At 42.4% G+C, this 16,706-nt stretch overlaps 1 protein-coding gene across 4 annotated transcripts in view; it reads left to right on the top strand.

Annotated features, from left to right (window-relative positions):
- Positions 1-912: 912 nt before the first annotated feature.
- TTYH2 (tweety family member 2) overlaps positions 913-16,706 on the top strand; it is a 78,933-nt gene continuing 63,139 nt past the window's right edge. For 3 of the 4 annotated variants that reach the window (XM_060764251.2, XM_060764250.2, XM_060764252.2), the window contains exon 1: positions 914-1,099. In XM_060764251.2, the coding sequence (XP_060620234.2) occupies positions 962-1,099 (138 nt within the window). In that variant the 5' untranslated portion in view covers positions 914-961. Of the gene's footprint in view, positions 1,100-16,706 lie in introns of all 4 variants that reach the window. The other variant, XM_067463872.1, reaches the window with a different exon arrangement.

Genomic DNA, 16,706 nt, shown 5'->3' with positions numbered 1-16,706 from the left:
GGCTACCGAGGGGGAGGGGTGTCTCCTTCTGTGGATGGGAGCCCCACGTATATGTAGATAGAGAGTTAGGCCCGTTCCACACAGCTGAATAAAATCCCACATTTTCTGCTTTGAAATGGAATATATAGTGGTGTGGACTCGGGGATTTTCCGCCTTGATATTCTGGGATATAGGGCTGTGTGGAAGGGCCCTAAGAAACCAGAGCTGATGGGGTCAATCCAATGCAATTTTCTGAATCGGCACCCCAAATAACCCCAGGAACAGGCCTAAAAACTAAGACTCTTGGGGGCCCTTCCACACAGCCCTATATCTCAGAATATCAAGGCCGAAAATCCCACAATATCTGCTTTGAATTAGATTATCTGAGTCCACACTCGGATTTTCTGCCTTGATATTCTGGGATACAGGACCGTGTGGAAGGGCCCTCAAATAACCCAGTTCAAAGCAGATAGTGTAGGATTTTCTGCCTTGATATTCTAGGAGCCCTTCCACACAGCCCTATATCCTAGAATAACAAGGCAGAAAATCCCACATTATTTGCATGTGAACTCAGATAATCCAGCTCAAAGCAGATATTGTGGGATTTTCTGCCTTGATATTCTGGGATACAGGGCTGTGTGGAAGTGCTCTGGGTTGTATGGCTGAGTGGAAGGGCCCTGAGCTCCCAACCTATCAATCAGGTGGGTCAAAGCTTTCCTGGGAAGCGTGTGGAGTTGTGGACAATGCCTGTCGCAATCCCAGTCCTGGCCTGCAGGGGGCGCCGTGCCCTGCCAAGGAGCGGAGTCCCGGCCCCGCCCGTCTCCACCTTCCCTCGTGGCCCCGCCCAAGAGAGCCCCTCCCTCCCTCCCTGTCGGAGAAAGGAGGAGGAGGAGGAGGAGGAGGAGGAGGGGCGGGGCCTGGAGGGAGGGAGGGAGCTGGGCGGCGAGGAAGAGCGAGCGAGCGAGCGGCGAGGGCGGCAGGGATGTTGTTGCCGGCGGCGGCGCGGGCGGACTACCTGGCGCCCTGGTGGGCCACCTGGCTGCACGGCTTGCCCCACCTCAGCCTGAGCCTGCAGCCCGTGCCCAGCGCCTTCCGGCCCAGGGATGCCGACTACCAGCAGGTGCGCCCCCCCTTCTCCCCCCTCCCTCCCTCCCTTCCTTTCTTCCTCCCGCGCTCGCCCTCATTGCAGCCCCCTCCGTCGCCCACCTACCCACCCATCCACCCACCCGCCCTGCCTTCCTCCTCCTCCATGCTCCACATCGCCCCCCCCCCCCCGCTCCCCACCAGTCTTCCACATCTGGGGGTGAATCCACATTGTAGAAGGAATGCAACGTGACACCGCTGTGGCTCCGTGCGATGGAATCATGGGAGCTGTAGTTCTGCTTTTGCTTGAGACTGAGCTGTGGGGTGGGGAGATGGGTAGTGCAGGCGGCTGAGGGGGGAAAGGAAGGGGCCCGAGGCTGTTAGGAATGGTGGGAGTTGAAGCCCCAAACACCTGGAGGGCCCAAGCTTACCCGTGCCAGGGTAGTGGCTTCTCTTAGGGTTAAGGCAGTTGGACCCCACACTGGTTGCCATGGCTCAGGATGGGACTTGAGGTTTTGCAAGCCCTTTAGCTGCCTCTGCCAAAGAGCGCTGGTGCCTCTAGACTTGGAAGATACCACAGAGGCCATCTAGCCCAACCCCTGGCCATGCAGGAAAAGCATACTCGCTAGACTACAATAGCATTGAGCCATGGAAACGGAAGTGGTGCCAAAATTCATTCTGGGGTGTATTTACTTATTTATTTTATTTACAGTATTTGTAGACCACTTTTCTCACCCCGGAGGGGGACTCAAAGCGGTTTACACAGAAATAGTGGCAAAATTCAATGTCTTACAAAAAATACTCCAAATTACAATCAGATGCAGATGCATTGTGGGGCTTTGCTTTCAAGGGGGTCTCCTTGGCCTTAAGGTAGAGTGAGCTTCTGTGACTCAGCACTTCATCTACCCCAGGCATGGGAAAACTTGGGCCCTCCAGGTGTTTTGGACTTCAACTCCCACCATTCCTAACAGCCTCACTTCCTTTCCTTTCTACTTATGCAGCTGAGGAAGAAAGGGAAAAGGCCTGAGGCTGTCAGGGGTTGTGGGAGTTGAAGTCCAAAACACCTGGAGGGCCCAAGTTTGCCCATGCCTGATCTACCCCATTGCCTGTCTGGGCTTTCCATATCGTCCTCCGTACCTCAACGTCCTCCGTACCTCTTCCATCAGAACAAGGGGTCGAAACTACACCTCCCCCATTGTCCCCCCTCCCCCTAGAATAGAGGCAGTTTGACTCCACTTTAACTGCCCTAGCTCAATGCAATGGGATCCTGGGGGTTGTAGTTTGGTGGAGCATTCACACTTTTGGCCAGAGAATGCTGAAGACCTACAATGGCAGCTCCAAGGATTACGTAGCATTGGGTCATGACAGCTGAAGTGGTGTCACAGTGCATTCATTCTGTGGTATAGGTCAAGGTTTCCCCAACTCTTTCCATGGTGTTTTGGACTTCAGCTCCCAGAATCCCTGGTCATTAGCCAAAGCAACACAGGTGTCTAGGAGTTTAAGACCAAAACACCTGGAGGATTCGAGTTTGGGAGTTGCTGAAGGAGGCCTCCAAGCATAGCGAATCAGCAAGAGCTTTGCACTTCTAGGGAGCTGGTGAGGACACCACCCCGTTGCCAATTTGGCCTTTCCGTGCTATCCTCTCACTCACTTTCAGAATGAATAGTTCCTTACATTCCTTCTTTGTTTATTCTACTCCCCACCCCTGATGGGTGCCTTCTGCTTGCAGTGTCCTGGACTATTGAAGCCGTCCTGATGTGCCCCCTCCTCCTCCCCCACATGAATTTCCTTGAGGATGCTGGTCAGTCCAATCTCCACTAGTGCTGCTGTGCCATCCAACCCACCACAACCCATCCCTTGTTTAAGTTGACCCCCTTCCCTGACACCAGAGAGGCATCCCTGCTCTCCAGTAGTCTATGCTCAGAGTTGGGGTACTGTGGGATCCAGTATTCAAGATAGGCATTTGCTTGATCTTTGTCATCAATCTTGATCTCTGGAGCATGGAGATTAAAATGGGCAGAACTTTATCATCTATATAACACAATGTAACAACAAAAAGGTTCTTGGCGTTTCGGTTTTTAGGCCTGTTCCTGGGCTTATTTGGGGTGCTGATTCAGGAAATTGCATAGAAACTCATTATCTCTAGTTTCTTAGATATGGTCAAGCAGAGGGCAACTGGTAGATGGCATATAATTTTTTTTCTGTGTCAGGAGCAACTTGAGAAACTGCAAGTCGCTTCTAATGTGAGAGAATTTGCCGTCTGCAAGGACATTGCCCAGGGGGCGCCCGGATGTTTTTGATTTTTTACCATCCTTGTGGGAGGCATCTATCACGTCCCCGCATGGGGAGTTGGAGCTGACAGAAGGAGTTCATCCTCACTCTCCCTAGATTCGAACCTGCGACCTGTTGGTCTTCAGTCCTGCCGGCACAGGGGTTTAACCCACTGCGCCATTGGGGGGTTCCTATGGCATATATTACATATCAGATATGGCATATATTACATATCTGAAAAACTAGAGCTGTTAGGGTGGAACTGGTGCCAATTTTGGAATTAGCAGGTCAACTATACCCAGAAACAGGGCTAACATTTGAGGCACCAACATGTGTGTTGGCCATTGTAATCGGTATTTTAAAGGCATGGCATTTCGGTAGGATGACTTTGTGGAGCCCAGGGAAGGTTATATGTTAGCTTTTTCTTATCTTTGTGAAGGCAGATGTTTTTTTCCATCGGTTTTCTGAAACTTGACTCCTACCTTCATGAACCCTGTCTCACCTCAATGCCACAAAAGAAAAATCAGGAAGTTCTTCCTCTTATCTGCCTGTGAGATAGGCTAAGACTTATCTGTGGTTCAGATAACTCGACCCTGTATCTGTTCTCAAATTCCCTATATATTTGCTTAGTGGTGTAAACCTCTGTGAGCAGTGATCCCATCAAACTCAGTTGGTTAGCCGCATTTTCAGAAATGTCATTGGCCGTTAAAGAAATGCAGCATGGTTCCCGGACTTTGTGTGTATTCAAGAAACTGCAGATAGTAACAAACCTTTCTAAAATGAAGGACTTCTGGCTTAAGAATATGCTAGAGGCCTAGAAAATGCCTAAAGAGGACACCAATAATTGAAACCAAGAATCCCGGTGCTGCAGTTTTAGGGATCATGCTGCATCATGTGTTTTCTGTTTTGTACTACTTCTGTGCATCTGCTTTCCTGTGTCAGTTGCTTCTGGAAAACTCTTTGTGTTTCAAGATTGGGTACTATTCTGGAGAACGCATATTGTCTTAGGACGCACCTGAAGAAGTAGACGTCGGGTGCATCTATACAGTTTCGAATTAAGGCAGTTTAACACCATTTTAACTGCTAAGGCACACTAACTCTGCAAAAGCTTATGCCATCAACTGCATTCTCTCAGTCTCTAAGTCACCACACGAGCCCTTTGTATACTGTCTTAGGCCGTTTGCCCAACTCCAAAGACTTTGTAGAACCGAATAAATTGGGAGGGGGGTTCTTGTGCTTTTTGTTGCTATTATGAATAAAATATTTCTTTCAAGTGGCTACATACTAGTTCAGCAAAGGAAAGGGAGATCACAGAATGTAGAAAGAGAACCTTAGATCTACTTACATCTTTGTCAGTGTGGACTTTTCTGTGGTCTGTCCTAATTTAGGAGTGCTTGTGTATACAGTTGTATGATTCTGTGGGCAGGAAGTTGTATATGTTTTATGCAATACAGTAGTATATGATGGTTCTCTAAGAACCCAACATTCATGCTAGGAATCTAGTTCAGAGACTTCCTTATGCAATTATAGTGCTTAGAAGTGTGAGAAATGTGTTTAGACTTTGTATAGACATTCACAATTATAGATGAGTGGTTATTTATAAATGACTTGGCTGAAGGCAGAGAGGAGATGCTTATCATAGAATATAGATGAATAAGTTTATTCCTTAATATCATTTCAGAAGCACATGACTGTTCTTGTAGAGTTTGCTACTGTATTTTTGTGTCTTTTGCACTTGAATTCACTCAGGAAATACAGTACATGTGTTGCGGAAGATGACCAGAAACTATGTTCCAGTTAACAGAGAGTAGATGGTTGCAGTAAGGAAAATTCCTTTCCAAGATTAGTTGGAGTCATGCTACCTTAACTGCGGCAGGAGATTTGTTGAGTCATCCATTTGGAAGTGAACTTGGAGGTTATTTAGTCCAGTCACTTGCTTATGCAGGTCTGCAGTGCAGGAAGTAGGCATAATGCCATTGCCAAATGTCTTCCCGGTCTTGGCTGAAATGTCTCTAGGAAAGGAAAGTCTTCCAAACAGTCTCTATCCATGTTGAGCAACTTGCATGATTATACCCATGTATAAGTCTAGATATTTTACTCCAAAAATAACTACAAGAAACCCTTCCGGTTCGACTTATCCATTAGTTAATGCGAGTACTGTATCTTAACTCTTATCAAGAAGAACCATGACCATCTCTGAATAGAGTAGCAAAAGCCAAGAACTTAGTCCATTCTGGGAGAACCTAAAAGAAGGACTAATTCCCTCTAGTCTCTCTGGCCCCTTTATAAAGGAAAGTGGTACCCATGGGTCGTTGACCTCCTGATTTGGCATTGATACATTCCTTCTGCTGATTGATCCTCAAGATGTCCACAGTCATATCAAAATTTGCCGTTTTGCCCCCCAAACCTGCCCTCAACTTAGACATGAGAACAGCAAGAATATGCTATGCGAAATTGTGGAAAAAAGAAGATATACCAGAAATTAGTGATTGGATAGAAAAAGTGATAGACATTAAAAATATGGACAGGTTAACATATCTAATAACAAAAAAATAAAGGGACCCCAATAAAAGAGACCGTCTGGACAAAAGTAACAAATTATTTGAAACAAAGAAATGGACATATAATAACATGAAGGGAAGAGAAAACAAGACTGAAGACTGAGAGGAGAAGAAAGAAAGAAGAGGAAGAACCACCAGGAAGATACTCAGGAAGTCAACACAGGAGTCACAACAATCTGCTCCTATTTTTATCTTTTTTCCTTTTTTTTCTTTTTCACTATTTTTCTTGTTTTTCTACTTTTTTTTGCTCTCTAATATTTCTTTTCCTTCTTTTTCTTTCCTTCTTTTTCTTTTTCTTTCTTCTTGTTTTTCTACTTTTTTTCTTTTTAGCACTACTCTTCATCTGCACAAAATGGAATTTTTTTTTAAAAAAAAACTTAGACATGAGAATGGCTTATACATGAGCATATCCAAAGCATACTTATCAGGTTAGCCAAAACTGTTTTCTGAAATTTCAATCATTTGGTTCTTTTTCTGCCATCCAAAGTGGCCTGCCTTGTGTCTGTACAACAGCCCTTTAGATGTTTGAAGGCTGCTTTCATGTCTACACTTCATCATATCTCAACTAAACGTATCAGCTTTTCAATCCTCACTCATTGATCTTGGATTCCAGACAGTTGTCATGTTCTAGTTTTGTCCGTTCTTAAAATGTGACACCTAGAACTAGATGTGGTGCTCCCCATACAGTCCGTCCCATGCAGACTAGAGAGGAAGTCATCTGTACACTCTTTCTGTTGGTGCAATTTGAGGTTCAAATTATTTTTTAACCATCTGCATTCTACTAGAGCAGGGGTTCTCAGATTTTTTCAGTCATGGAGCCCCTTTTGAAGCAAAAGATTGTTGTGGAGATCCAATAAATGTTTATATAATATATCTCAGGCATTGGTAAACTTTTTGATGCATTGAGTTTTAAATTTTGATAGATAGGCCGCGCCAGTAGCAGATGGATGTAGAGAGTTTGTGCAAACTAACTTAAAAAAAAAAACACAAACAAATTCCAATGCATACAGCACATATCTCATTTGTAATGCGAAAAAAGGGAAGAAAGAACAATACAATATTTAAAACAGAGAACAATTTTAACCAACATAAACTTAACAGTATTTCAGTGGAAGATCCCAGGGGCCATCCAGTCTGATCCCCTTCTGCCATGCAGGAAAGGCACAATTGAAACACCACCTGAGTGGTGAGAGGGAAATAGGGTTTTGGAAACAAGGAAGGCGAGGGGAAAAGGCTTTCGGCAGCAAGGGAGGCAGAAGTGAGAGGAGCAAGAAAGAGTAGGGAAAGCTTGGAGATGGAGGAGGGCGAGGGAGAAGGAGTAAGAGGGAACTGCAGGGTCCCTCTGTATGCTTTGCAGAGCCCCAAGGACTCAGCGGAGAACACCTAGAGAACCCCTGTACTAGAGGTTCAGTGTTCTCAGCTAGAACGCCTGGTATGTTTTTGTACTGATACAACAGCTCTCCTTCATACTGTGCTTTTGCTATTGATGACAACATTATTATTGTTGTTATTTTGCTGCTGCTTTGTATCTCAATACAAGCTTTATATTTAGATCTTGAATGTGATCTTTCTGATTAACTCACCAGTGGAGCTATCAAGATCTATCAAGATCTCTTTGAATTTTGATTCTGTACACTTTGATGTTTGCTAATCCCTCCCAGCTTCATTGTGACTGCAAATACGATAAGCATCTCCTCTCTGCCTTCAGCCAAGTCATTTGTAAAATGTTGGAGCCGCAGCTGGCCAAAGCGAGAGCCCTGTGGCATTTCATTTTGAGAGTTCCCTCTAGCCTGATACAGAGCCATTAATGAATGCTTGCTGGTTGTAGTTGTTCAACCAGCCATAGATCTGCCTAATAGTTAGTATCATTGAGCCCTTGGGAAACTTTTGTCAAATAATTGCTAATATCAAGATGTATTAAGTCAGGGATGAGAATCTGTAACTTTCCAGATGTTGCTCTGCAGCTTCTGTTATCTCTCGGCGTGAGTTGTCCTCACTAATGCTGATGGGCATTGTAGTCCAACAACATCAAGATGGCCACATGATCCCTACCTCTGAATTAAATTGGGAGTAGTATTCCCATGATTTAGTCACAAGCTATCAGAAGCATTGTCTGTGGTGGGGGGACAGGTAGATTAAGCTAGAACAATATATTCTTTATAAACCATGGTGCATCCTTGTATTATTTTAATTAGGATGCTTGCCATAGATGCAGGTGAAACATCGGGAGAAAATGCCTCTAGAACATGGCCATATAGCCTGAAAAAACCTACAACAACCCAGTGATCTCAGCCATGAAAGCCTTCGACAATACAATAAATAAGTAGTCCATACTTTGCTGAATCTACCCTTTTATATTTCATTTTATTCATTCTACAAAAAGTAATCACGGCTTTCAAAAAGAAGGGTGTACGCTGCAGGAAGAAGCCAAACAGGAAATCCTTTGTTTCTCGATGCCCACATGTATTTTGAAGGAGGAAGTTCAAATCTGTACAGTCAGCCCTCTGTATCCACAATTCTACATCGAAAGGTTCAACCATCTACTGCTTGAAAATATGTTTTCAAAATTATCCAAAAAGGAGATGTTGATTTTGCAATTTTATATAAAAGTTTCCATTTTAAATAAAGGGCTTGAGCAGCCATGGATTTAGACGTTTATTAATTGGGGTGGTAGTGATGCATGTGTCCTGAAACCCAATCAAGTGAATACCAAGGACCCACTGTACACTGCCATTCTTGTCTAACACAGTATGGACAAGATCTTACATTGTTCCAACATAACATAAATATTTTGCGATAGGGTTACATTACGCAGACCTTCACTCGATACCAGTGCAACACAATGTTTGTGAATCAATGGTCAGTATGGATGATCAATGCAGTGGTCAATGCAAAATAGTAGTTCATAATGTGAAAAGCCATGAAGCCCCCTTTGAACATTGTTTGCCAGATGTAATGGGTGGATTTCTATGTTCGCTTGTTGAACAGCACAAAAGTAGGCTGTTCAACTCCACCCGAGAGTTGATTGTGTTTTTCTTGTGGCAATGCTATAATTAATTTTTTATTCCACATATAGTTCAAAATGTACTGCCTCTGGTTCCATGCTTCAAAATTTTGGCTGCTGTTGATGTGCCTGTTTGTGGGTGAAAGCTTTCCAATTACGTTAGAAGGCATGCTGAATCCAAACTGGGCTAATTGAATCCAGGATTTCAAGTAATTCCCCCATGTGGTTGAGACATGTTCATGTCTGCTATGCCAAGAGCTAGCACTGTAGTCGGCCAAAGTGGGTAATGGTATTGACAGATCTGTAGGGGAAAGCATTGGAGTGGTGGGGGAAATCACTTAACTGGACATAATTGAGGCCAATCTTTCGATGTTTGCCTGGAAGGCAAATTGATGGAGTTTGGGTTCATGGAGAGAAATAGTGATATTATTTAGTCTGTTCTGTTTTGTATAATATAGACTGTGGTTCTCGGACAACTGCTATAAATGTAAGGTTGCTAAACTCATTGGGGCTAAAGCAAAATTTTAATATGAACTCCCTGCTACAGTTTAATTGTATCAAAAGCATTGGTTCAGGGAATTTCACGCAGTATTGCGCGATTTGTGCCCCCTGTTTGCATCACTGTCTCTTGTTGTTATTAATTGCTGCCAAACCAACTTTAACTATGGTGAACCCCTGGATGAGAGATTTAAAATCTCTCTATTATCAACAGCCTTGCTGAGATATTGCAAACTTAGGGCAATCGCTTTCTTGGTTGAGTCTATCTACCTATAATAGTGTCCTACTTTTTTCCTACTAGATTCTACTTTACCAAGCATTATTGTTTTTACTAGGGGATCATGTCTTCTCACAATATGTCCTGAGTATGACCATTTCAATTTGGTCATATTATCTGTCAGGGAGGGTTTGGGCATGATTTCCTTTAGGACCCATTCATTTGTCTTACTGGCACTCTATTGCCTCTGCAGAACTCTTTTCCAGCACCACATTCCAAATGAGTCAATTTTCTATCAGTTTCTTCACTATCCAGTTTTTACAACCATACATAGAATTCAGAAACACTTTCTCTTACATTGACTGAAAAGCTAATCCAGGAGATGAGAGACTATGGAGCAGCATCAGACGTGGCAATAGAATCTGCAGCTGGATGAAGAAATTGGCAAACAACCTGCAAGGCCTGTTTCCAATTGCATGCCTTTTGCTGGCGCACAAAATTTAAGAAATGCATAGCTTCTGTTGCTTTGCAGCAAGTGATACTGCTAGATAACAGACTGAGCAAATCATAGCTAGCGCTGAGGGTGACAGAAGTAGTATTTGTGGCAAGCACACCTGATCTAAGATAAGTCTGTTGAGTCCACAAAGAAATACAACCCTCTCCTATATTTCATGTTGCTCACAGGAGCACTGCAAGTTTGTTGTCTTGAGTAAATGGTTGGCAGGCACTGGTAAGTCATATGTTTATGTGGACTGAAGCTTGCTTCAATGGGTTGAATTATTTATCAGTTCTTCCAGGAGGAATGTTTGTAAGGATGTTCTGTTTTGCATCCTTACAAAACAGGATGCAATGTACGGCTGTGTTGATTTTTAATTTTATTTTAAGTTTATGCCTCCATTGACATACTCTTGCAAAGTTTCCATAGAAGTAGTCTTTAAAATTGCTCCAACACGTTTCTGTCAAAATAATAAATTATGAGATGATGTCATGCTAATGGTAGTATTTTTTAAAACTTTACGCTTTTCCAGAATCTGTGGAAGGGGGGCAGATTTCTAAATAGCCCCCAAATAATATCACGTCCTCAACCAAACATTTATAGATCTTCCTTTGCAGGCAAAATTGGGTGGGAGAAGAGGGCAAACTGATAATAACTAAGGCATTGTGTGTGTGTGTGTGTATGTATGTATGTATGTGTGTGTGTATACACACACATACACATACATACATACATACACACACAGAGAAAATGTCCAAAAAATTGAAAGAGAATGCCAAATGTTTTTACCTCAGCTAGTTGTGATGGAATTCCACATGAAAACATGGTGCCTTTATGTACTGTGGTTCAGCTGTTCTGAATTGTTTGGCACATTGTTTCCTTTTCACTTCCACCTGTCAATTCAACAGCTGCAAACAAGTGCAGAGGAGCCAGGTTTTCATTTGGAAACATCTGCAAGGCTGAAGCATTCACTTATGAGAAGCCTTCTTTGCCACTATCATTGACCACGTTACAGACCTGTGATTCTCCATCCTCCAAAAGCGCCCCTCCCACCAAACTTCTCTCTAAATGCTGTTTCATTTCTAGGCATGATTCAAAGTGCTGGTTTTGACCTTTCATTTTGGTAAACAATGCAATCAGTCAATTGATCAATACTCAGATCGTGGTTTCTGAACCTGCTTTTGAACCCAACTATCATTAATGCTAACCTTAGTTTACAGCTTGAACATAGAAAGCTGTAAATAAATGAAAGAGAAAGTAACGGCTTCCAAATTCCTTGGGAGCCTTGGGTTCATTTCAATCCTGCTTATGTGTTTTATATAAAACCCTATTTTAGTGGGACCAAAAAGGAGGCCTTCTTACTGCTGATTAAAAGTACATTGTCATTATGTGGGATCCTGGGATTGTGTTGTAGCCATTGCAACACAATACATTATTTCATAAATGCCTTTGCTAAGGCATGGACTTACAAAATAACAAATGCCTTTGCCTGAACACTGGCTTAAGAATTCATCAGTGATTTCCTTAAAGCCTTCTGATGACAGATCTTTGAATTGTCCAAAGTAGCCACTATATTACAGTATATTAAATGGGCTTCATTGTAAATATCAGTAAAATGTATTCATCCAGTTTCAGAATACCTGAATCACAGTTATTATCCAAGAACTGCTAGGCATTTTACCTAGCACATGCTATCACATGATTTTAGAGGAAAGATACTCTTTTGCCAAAAATGCTGTGTAAGTGAAAATTATATTAAGACTTTTTCTTCCCTAGACTTTCAAAATGATGCCCAAATGCTTCCTCCCGAAAAGTACAAAATATAAACAGTTCATAAAGCCTGAAAAAGATAGGTGTTTGTGTGGATGTAGCTGTCATCCAGAGAGTAGAGTTACTGCCAGATTCTATCCCAGAAACTTTGGTGATCGTCAACGTGATTGGCAGCATGCATGTATAATAGTCTCCTTCCCCACTTCCACAGGAGATATGCTCCTGGAAGTTAGATGTGAGGCAGTGGAAGGTGAGAAGTGCTGAGATGCTTATGTGGGTTTGATTGATCTCTTCTATTACCAAACTTTGTAGAGTAGTTAAGTGATGCACCAAGGTATTGGAATCTGAAGATGGGTAATGACAGTTCCTAAGACAGAGGGGTCCTGGTGGGTCCCTCCACAGACAGAGAGGCACACTATTTGCAAGGCACAATTGTTTGTGTCTGGTTGTGGGGCACATTGCCAGGATGGAACTGAGCAACCATTTACCAGCTCTCCACTGACGGTTGGAGAAGGAAGTGGATAGAATTATCCTTCCCTGTTTCTCCTTCTCACCCACCCCTTTGTGAATGGCTGCTCTGAGCTCAGGACTGGAAATGACCCAAGTGGGAGCAGATCTACACAGCCCAGGCAGTGGAGTGTGGCCTCTTAGAAAGCCTGGCACTGCCTGGAAAGATTTGTGCCAGCAGGGGAACAGAGTGTGGCACAGCTGCCTGATCTGGAAGATTCCTGCTGTTTATTCTTCATTCCCAAGGGTACTTGATGATGGCGGGGGCGGAGAAATGCAGACTTGTATCATTTTTCATTGCAGACAGAAGATAATGGGCTGGAGGTCTGCTGCCAATTAAAGGCTTTCATGCACGCGACTGCTGCAGCATCCTCTGCCTACTGTTCCATCTGTGTCCAGCTATTACATACTGTAAGTCACTGTGCATCTGTATAATATGCACTGGTGAGTTGAAGAGCATTGTGTCCCCCAGTACAGTATATCTCAGAGCATCACAGATTCAGTGCAGTGACAATACTGGAGCCTCCTCAGCACAAATCAACAAAATGTCTGTACTATCTTGCATGTCTTGCATGCACCCCCATAGGACTTTCACTTTGCTCTGGGGCTTTTTCAGTTTAACACAAAGGGTTGTTTTCTATGCATCTTAACTATATGCAGACCAGAACAACACGAATAACACAACTCTCCAATTAAAATGACATATGAAATCTATACATACAAAAATGCACTTGAAAGACCATGATTTAAAAATAGTCTGGATTAGCTGCCAGAAGAAACTGGTCTGTACTGCTGATTTAAATACAGTCCGTTCTTCACGTCCACTGAGGTTTTTGGAGCAGGAACCCCATAAAAGTGTAATTTTTAACCTGAGCAGCTCTCAAGTAAAATCTCTAATGGGAATTGATCATAGAGTCACACTGGAGGATCCAGAGATGAGACTATAGTTATCAAATCTGCAAAACTTAAACCCACAAATTTGGGCTGGCACTTCTGGCGGGTCATTCTATAATCCAGTAGCAGCCAAAGAAGATATTCTCCGAGTAACAGTCTAGTTTTGGCTGATTTAAGTAGATGTTACACAGAGGATCTGAATGTACAGGGTAGATTATAAAGGAGAAGGTGATCATGCAGATAATCTGGACCAAACCATGGTAAAGCTTTAAATCTAACAATAAAACTTTGTCCAGATACTAGTTGTTCTAATATAGTCACTTTTAGATGTAACAGTAACCCATCTGGCTGCCACGCTTTGAACTACAGTAAACTTTCTGAATTTAGTATGGAGCTATTCCAATATACAGTGCATTAAAGAAGTCCAGCCTTGAAGTTACCAGCTTGTGCATTCCCATCTTTAGGTCACCAAATTCTAGAAGAGAGCATAGCTAGTGGAACATCTGAATTCAATCTACTGGAAAGAATAAGTATTCTGTTCCTCGATTGTAAATTCTCTTCAGTCTCCAAATTTCTACGTTTCAAAGAGTGAGACGTTGGAAACTGTTCAGAAGTAGAACTCTTATAATGGTTTTGTTCGCATCCTTTGGTACCTTTTCCTGCCCCTTTTCTTTAGATAATCTGTATTTCTGACTGGTGAACTGAAGTTTTAAGGTACTGTAGCACTAAAGATGTCAAGTTTGAAATAAAATTTGGAAGGAAGAAATCTTATTGGCGAGGGCAATGTTTTCATGCCACTACTCCATAGATATGTCTCCCACATAAAGACTTTTAATGCTGCATTCATGGATGTGAGGTATTTGATATAAACTTTCCTTCCAGAACAGTGGTTCTCAACCTGTGGGTCCCCAGGTGTTTGGGCCTACAACTCCCAGAAATCCCAGCCAGTTTACCAGCTGTTAGGATTTCTGGAAGTTGAAGGCCAAAACATCTGGGGGACCCATGGGTTGAGAACCACTATTCCAGAAGGGCTAATGTAGACCCAGGACTTAGGAGTATATCAGTATTAAAGTGCATGGTTACTCCTTTCCATGTTGCCCATTTCTATCCTCTTAATGGTGTTTACATTCTCAGATTCTTTTTCATCCATGTGTTTATAACGGAACATTTGCAACAATAGTCAAGGAAGAAGAAAAAACTGATTTGGAACTGATTTGGAGTTGAGAAACCATGAGTGACGAAAGAGTGAAAAAACCCTCTCACCCTCAGTTTCTCATGTATTTTTTTTTTAAGATATTGAGGATGGAAGGAGGATCTTATCTTCAAGATAAACTGTTCTACTTTGTACAAACCCTGCATTCATGGATTAGTACTGTTTTGCTCTTCTTTTCTTGACTAGTCCCCTGCGGAGGCATTGCTTCTTAAACCTTTGAAATGTGATGGGCTATAGTTCAAAACCATCATGAGAATACTAGTTTCAGAAAAACTAGACTATGTTTGCGCTCTGAGGAATCTATATATGAATCAGGGCCGTAGCCTGGGGGAGGGTGGGGGTAAAAGTTCAACCCCGCCCTGAAATATGTCAGAAACCTGGTTACAAACTTTGATTCATAGGATTGGATTTACAACCTGTGATTTACATAGTCCTCCATGTAGAACATGAACTTTATATGATATTGGAATCAAACCTTGATTATAAGAGAGATGCCTTCTATGAGTATGTTTGTAATACATTGACCATATTCCTTTGGATCCTGTTTCAGTAATCATTTGTCTGTCCCATATAAGGAAGATTTTGTGTTAAGAGACTTGTATTTTGAATCATTGTGTAATATACTTTGAACTTTGACAGTCTTTCTTTGCACATTGAATGCTCTATGACTATAGCATACATATGAAAAACATTCTTGTGATTTACATTATTGGATTGTATTATTGTCTGTAGTGGCCTTTTGCCTGTGAGAAACCTGGTTTACTCATAAATTGGTTAACCAGTTAAAATTCATGAGTAAACCAGGTTTCGGGGGGGGGGGGGGGTTTGAACGCTTAACCCCCCCCCCCCCCTTCTTCTGAAACCCCTCTGTGGCTACGGCCCTGATATGACTAGCCCCTTTTCCTCAGTAATGTGTTTGTGCTTCAGCACTGGTTTCCTCGGGGTTGCAGATGTTCTCCTGGCTTAAAGTTACTACATGTGTTTGCTTCATCTCGATCTTTCCTTCCTTCTTCTGGGGATGTCACTGTACTGAGAATTAATGATGTATACAATGATGGTGGAACAATGGGAGACCATCAACAAATACCAAGTACCTGTAGGCTATATTTCCGAGTAAGGATCTGGTAAAACTACCTTTTGAGGTTTTCTTTCCCTATGAAATTATGGGTTCCTCATAAGTCAGCAGACAATATGAAGCCACACATGCATATGCATACATAAACACACACCACACGTTATAACTTTAATAATAAGAACTTCATTAATAACTTTAATAATAAGAACTTTATTTATGGAGCCCCGGTGGTGCTGTGGGTTAAACCACTGAGCTGCTGAACTTGCTTACCGAAAGGTTGCAGGTTTGAATCTGGGGAGCAGGGTGAGCTCCCTCTGTCAACCTCAGCTTCTGCCAACCTAGCAGTTCAAAAATATGCAAATGTGAATAAATCAATAGATACTGCTCCGGCGGGGAGGTAACGGTGCTCCATGTAGTCATTCCAGCCACATGATCTTGGAGGTGTCTGTGGACAATGCCGGCTCTTTAGCCTAAAAATGGAGGTTAGTACCAACCCCTTGAATCGGACACGATTGTCAGAGGAAAACCTTTATCTTTACCTTAATAATAACTTTATTCTTACCCTAAAACAGAACATAAAAATATGGCACAGTATAAAATACAATTGAATAGAACATATAGGTATATAAAACAACAACTTAAGACTAAATTAAAACAGCGCTCATCAAACAATAAGCTACTGTACATATGATCCTTGTATTTCAAGTTGAACAGCATATCTCTAGTTTATATGCCTCTTTATAGGAAAAGTATGTCCTGTGACATGTTTTTAGCTTGACTTTGCCAAAAGGAATCTTTTTTTCCAATCATGGTACCAGTTGGCATCTTTCCAGAATAACAATAGCTAAGCTTATGTTCAATTTATTTATCACTTTTAAAATATGATTAAAAGTTGGGCTTATACTGTATTAATCCAGTTTTTAGCTGCATGATGTGTTAATTACTAGGACATGGGATAATAGCCCCTCCTTTTAGAAGCAGATAAAAACCTCACCCTCTAGCATTTTTTCCCTGTCATTCAGAGTGGATTTTGCAAAGGGTGGCTTAAAATGTTTGAAGTAGGGAGATGAATTGAGTGGTTTAGGTCAGAGGAATCAAGGCACAAGATCACAAGTTCTTGGTGTCTGCCATGGGGATT

This window comes from Anolis sagrei, chromosome 2 (assembly GCF_037176765.1).
Source record: "Anolis sagrei isolate rAnoSag1 chromosome 2, rAnoSag1.mat, whole genome shotgun sequence".
Taxonomy (NCBI): Eukaryota; Metazoa; Chordata; class Lepidosauria; order Squamata; family Dactyloidae; genus Anolis; species Anolis sagrei.
This window is presented reverse-complemented; position numbering and strand designations above follow the sequence as displayed.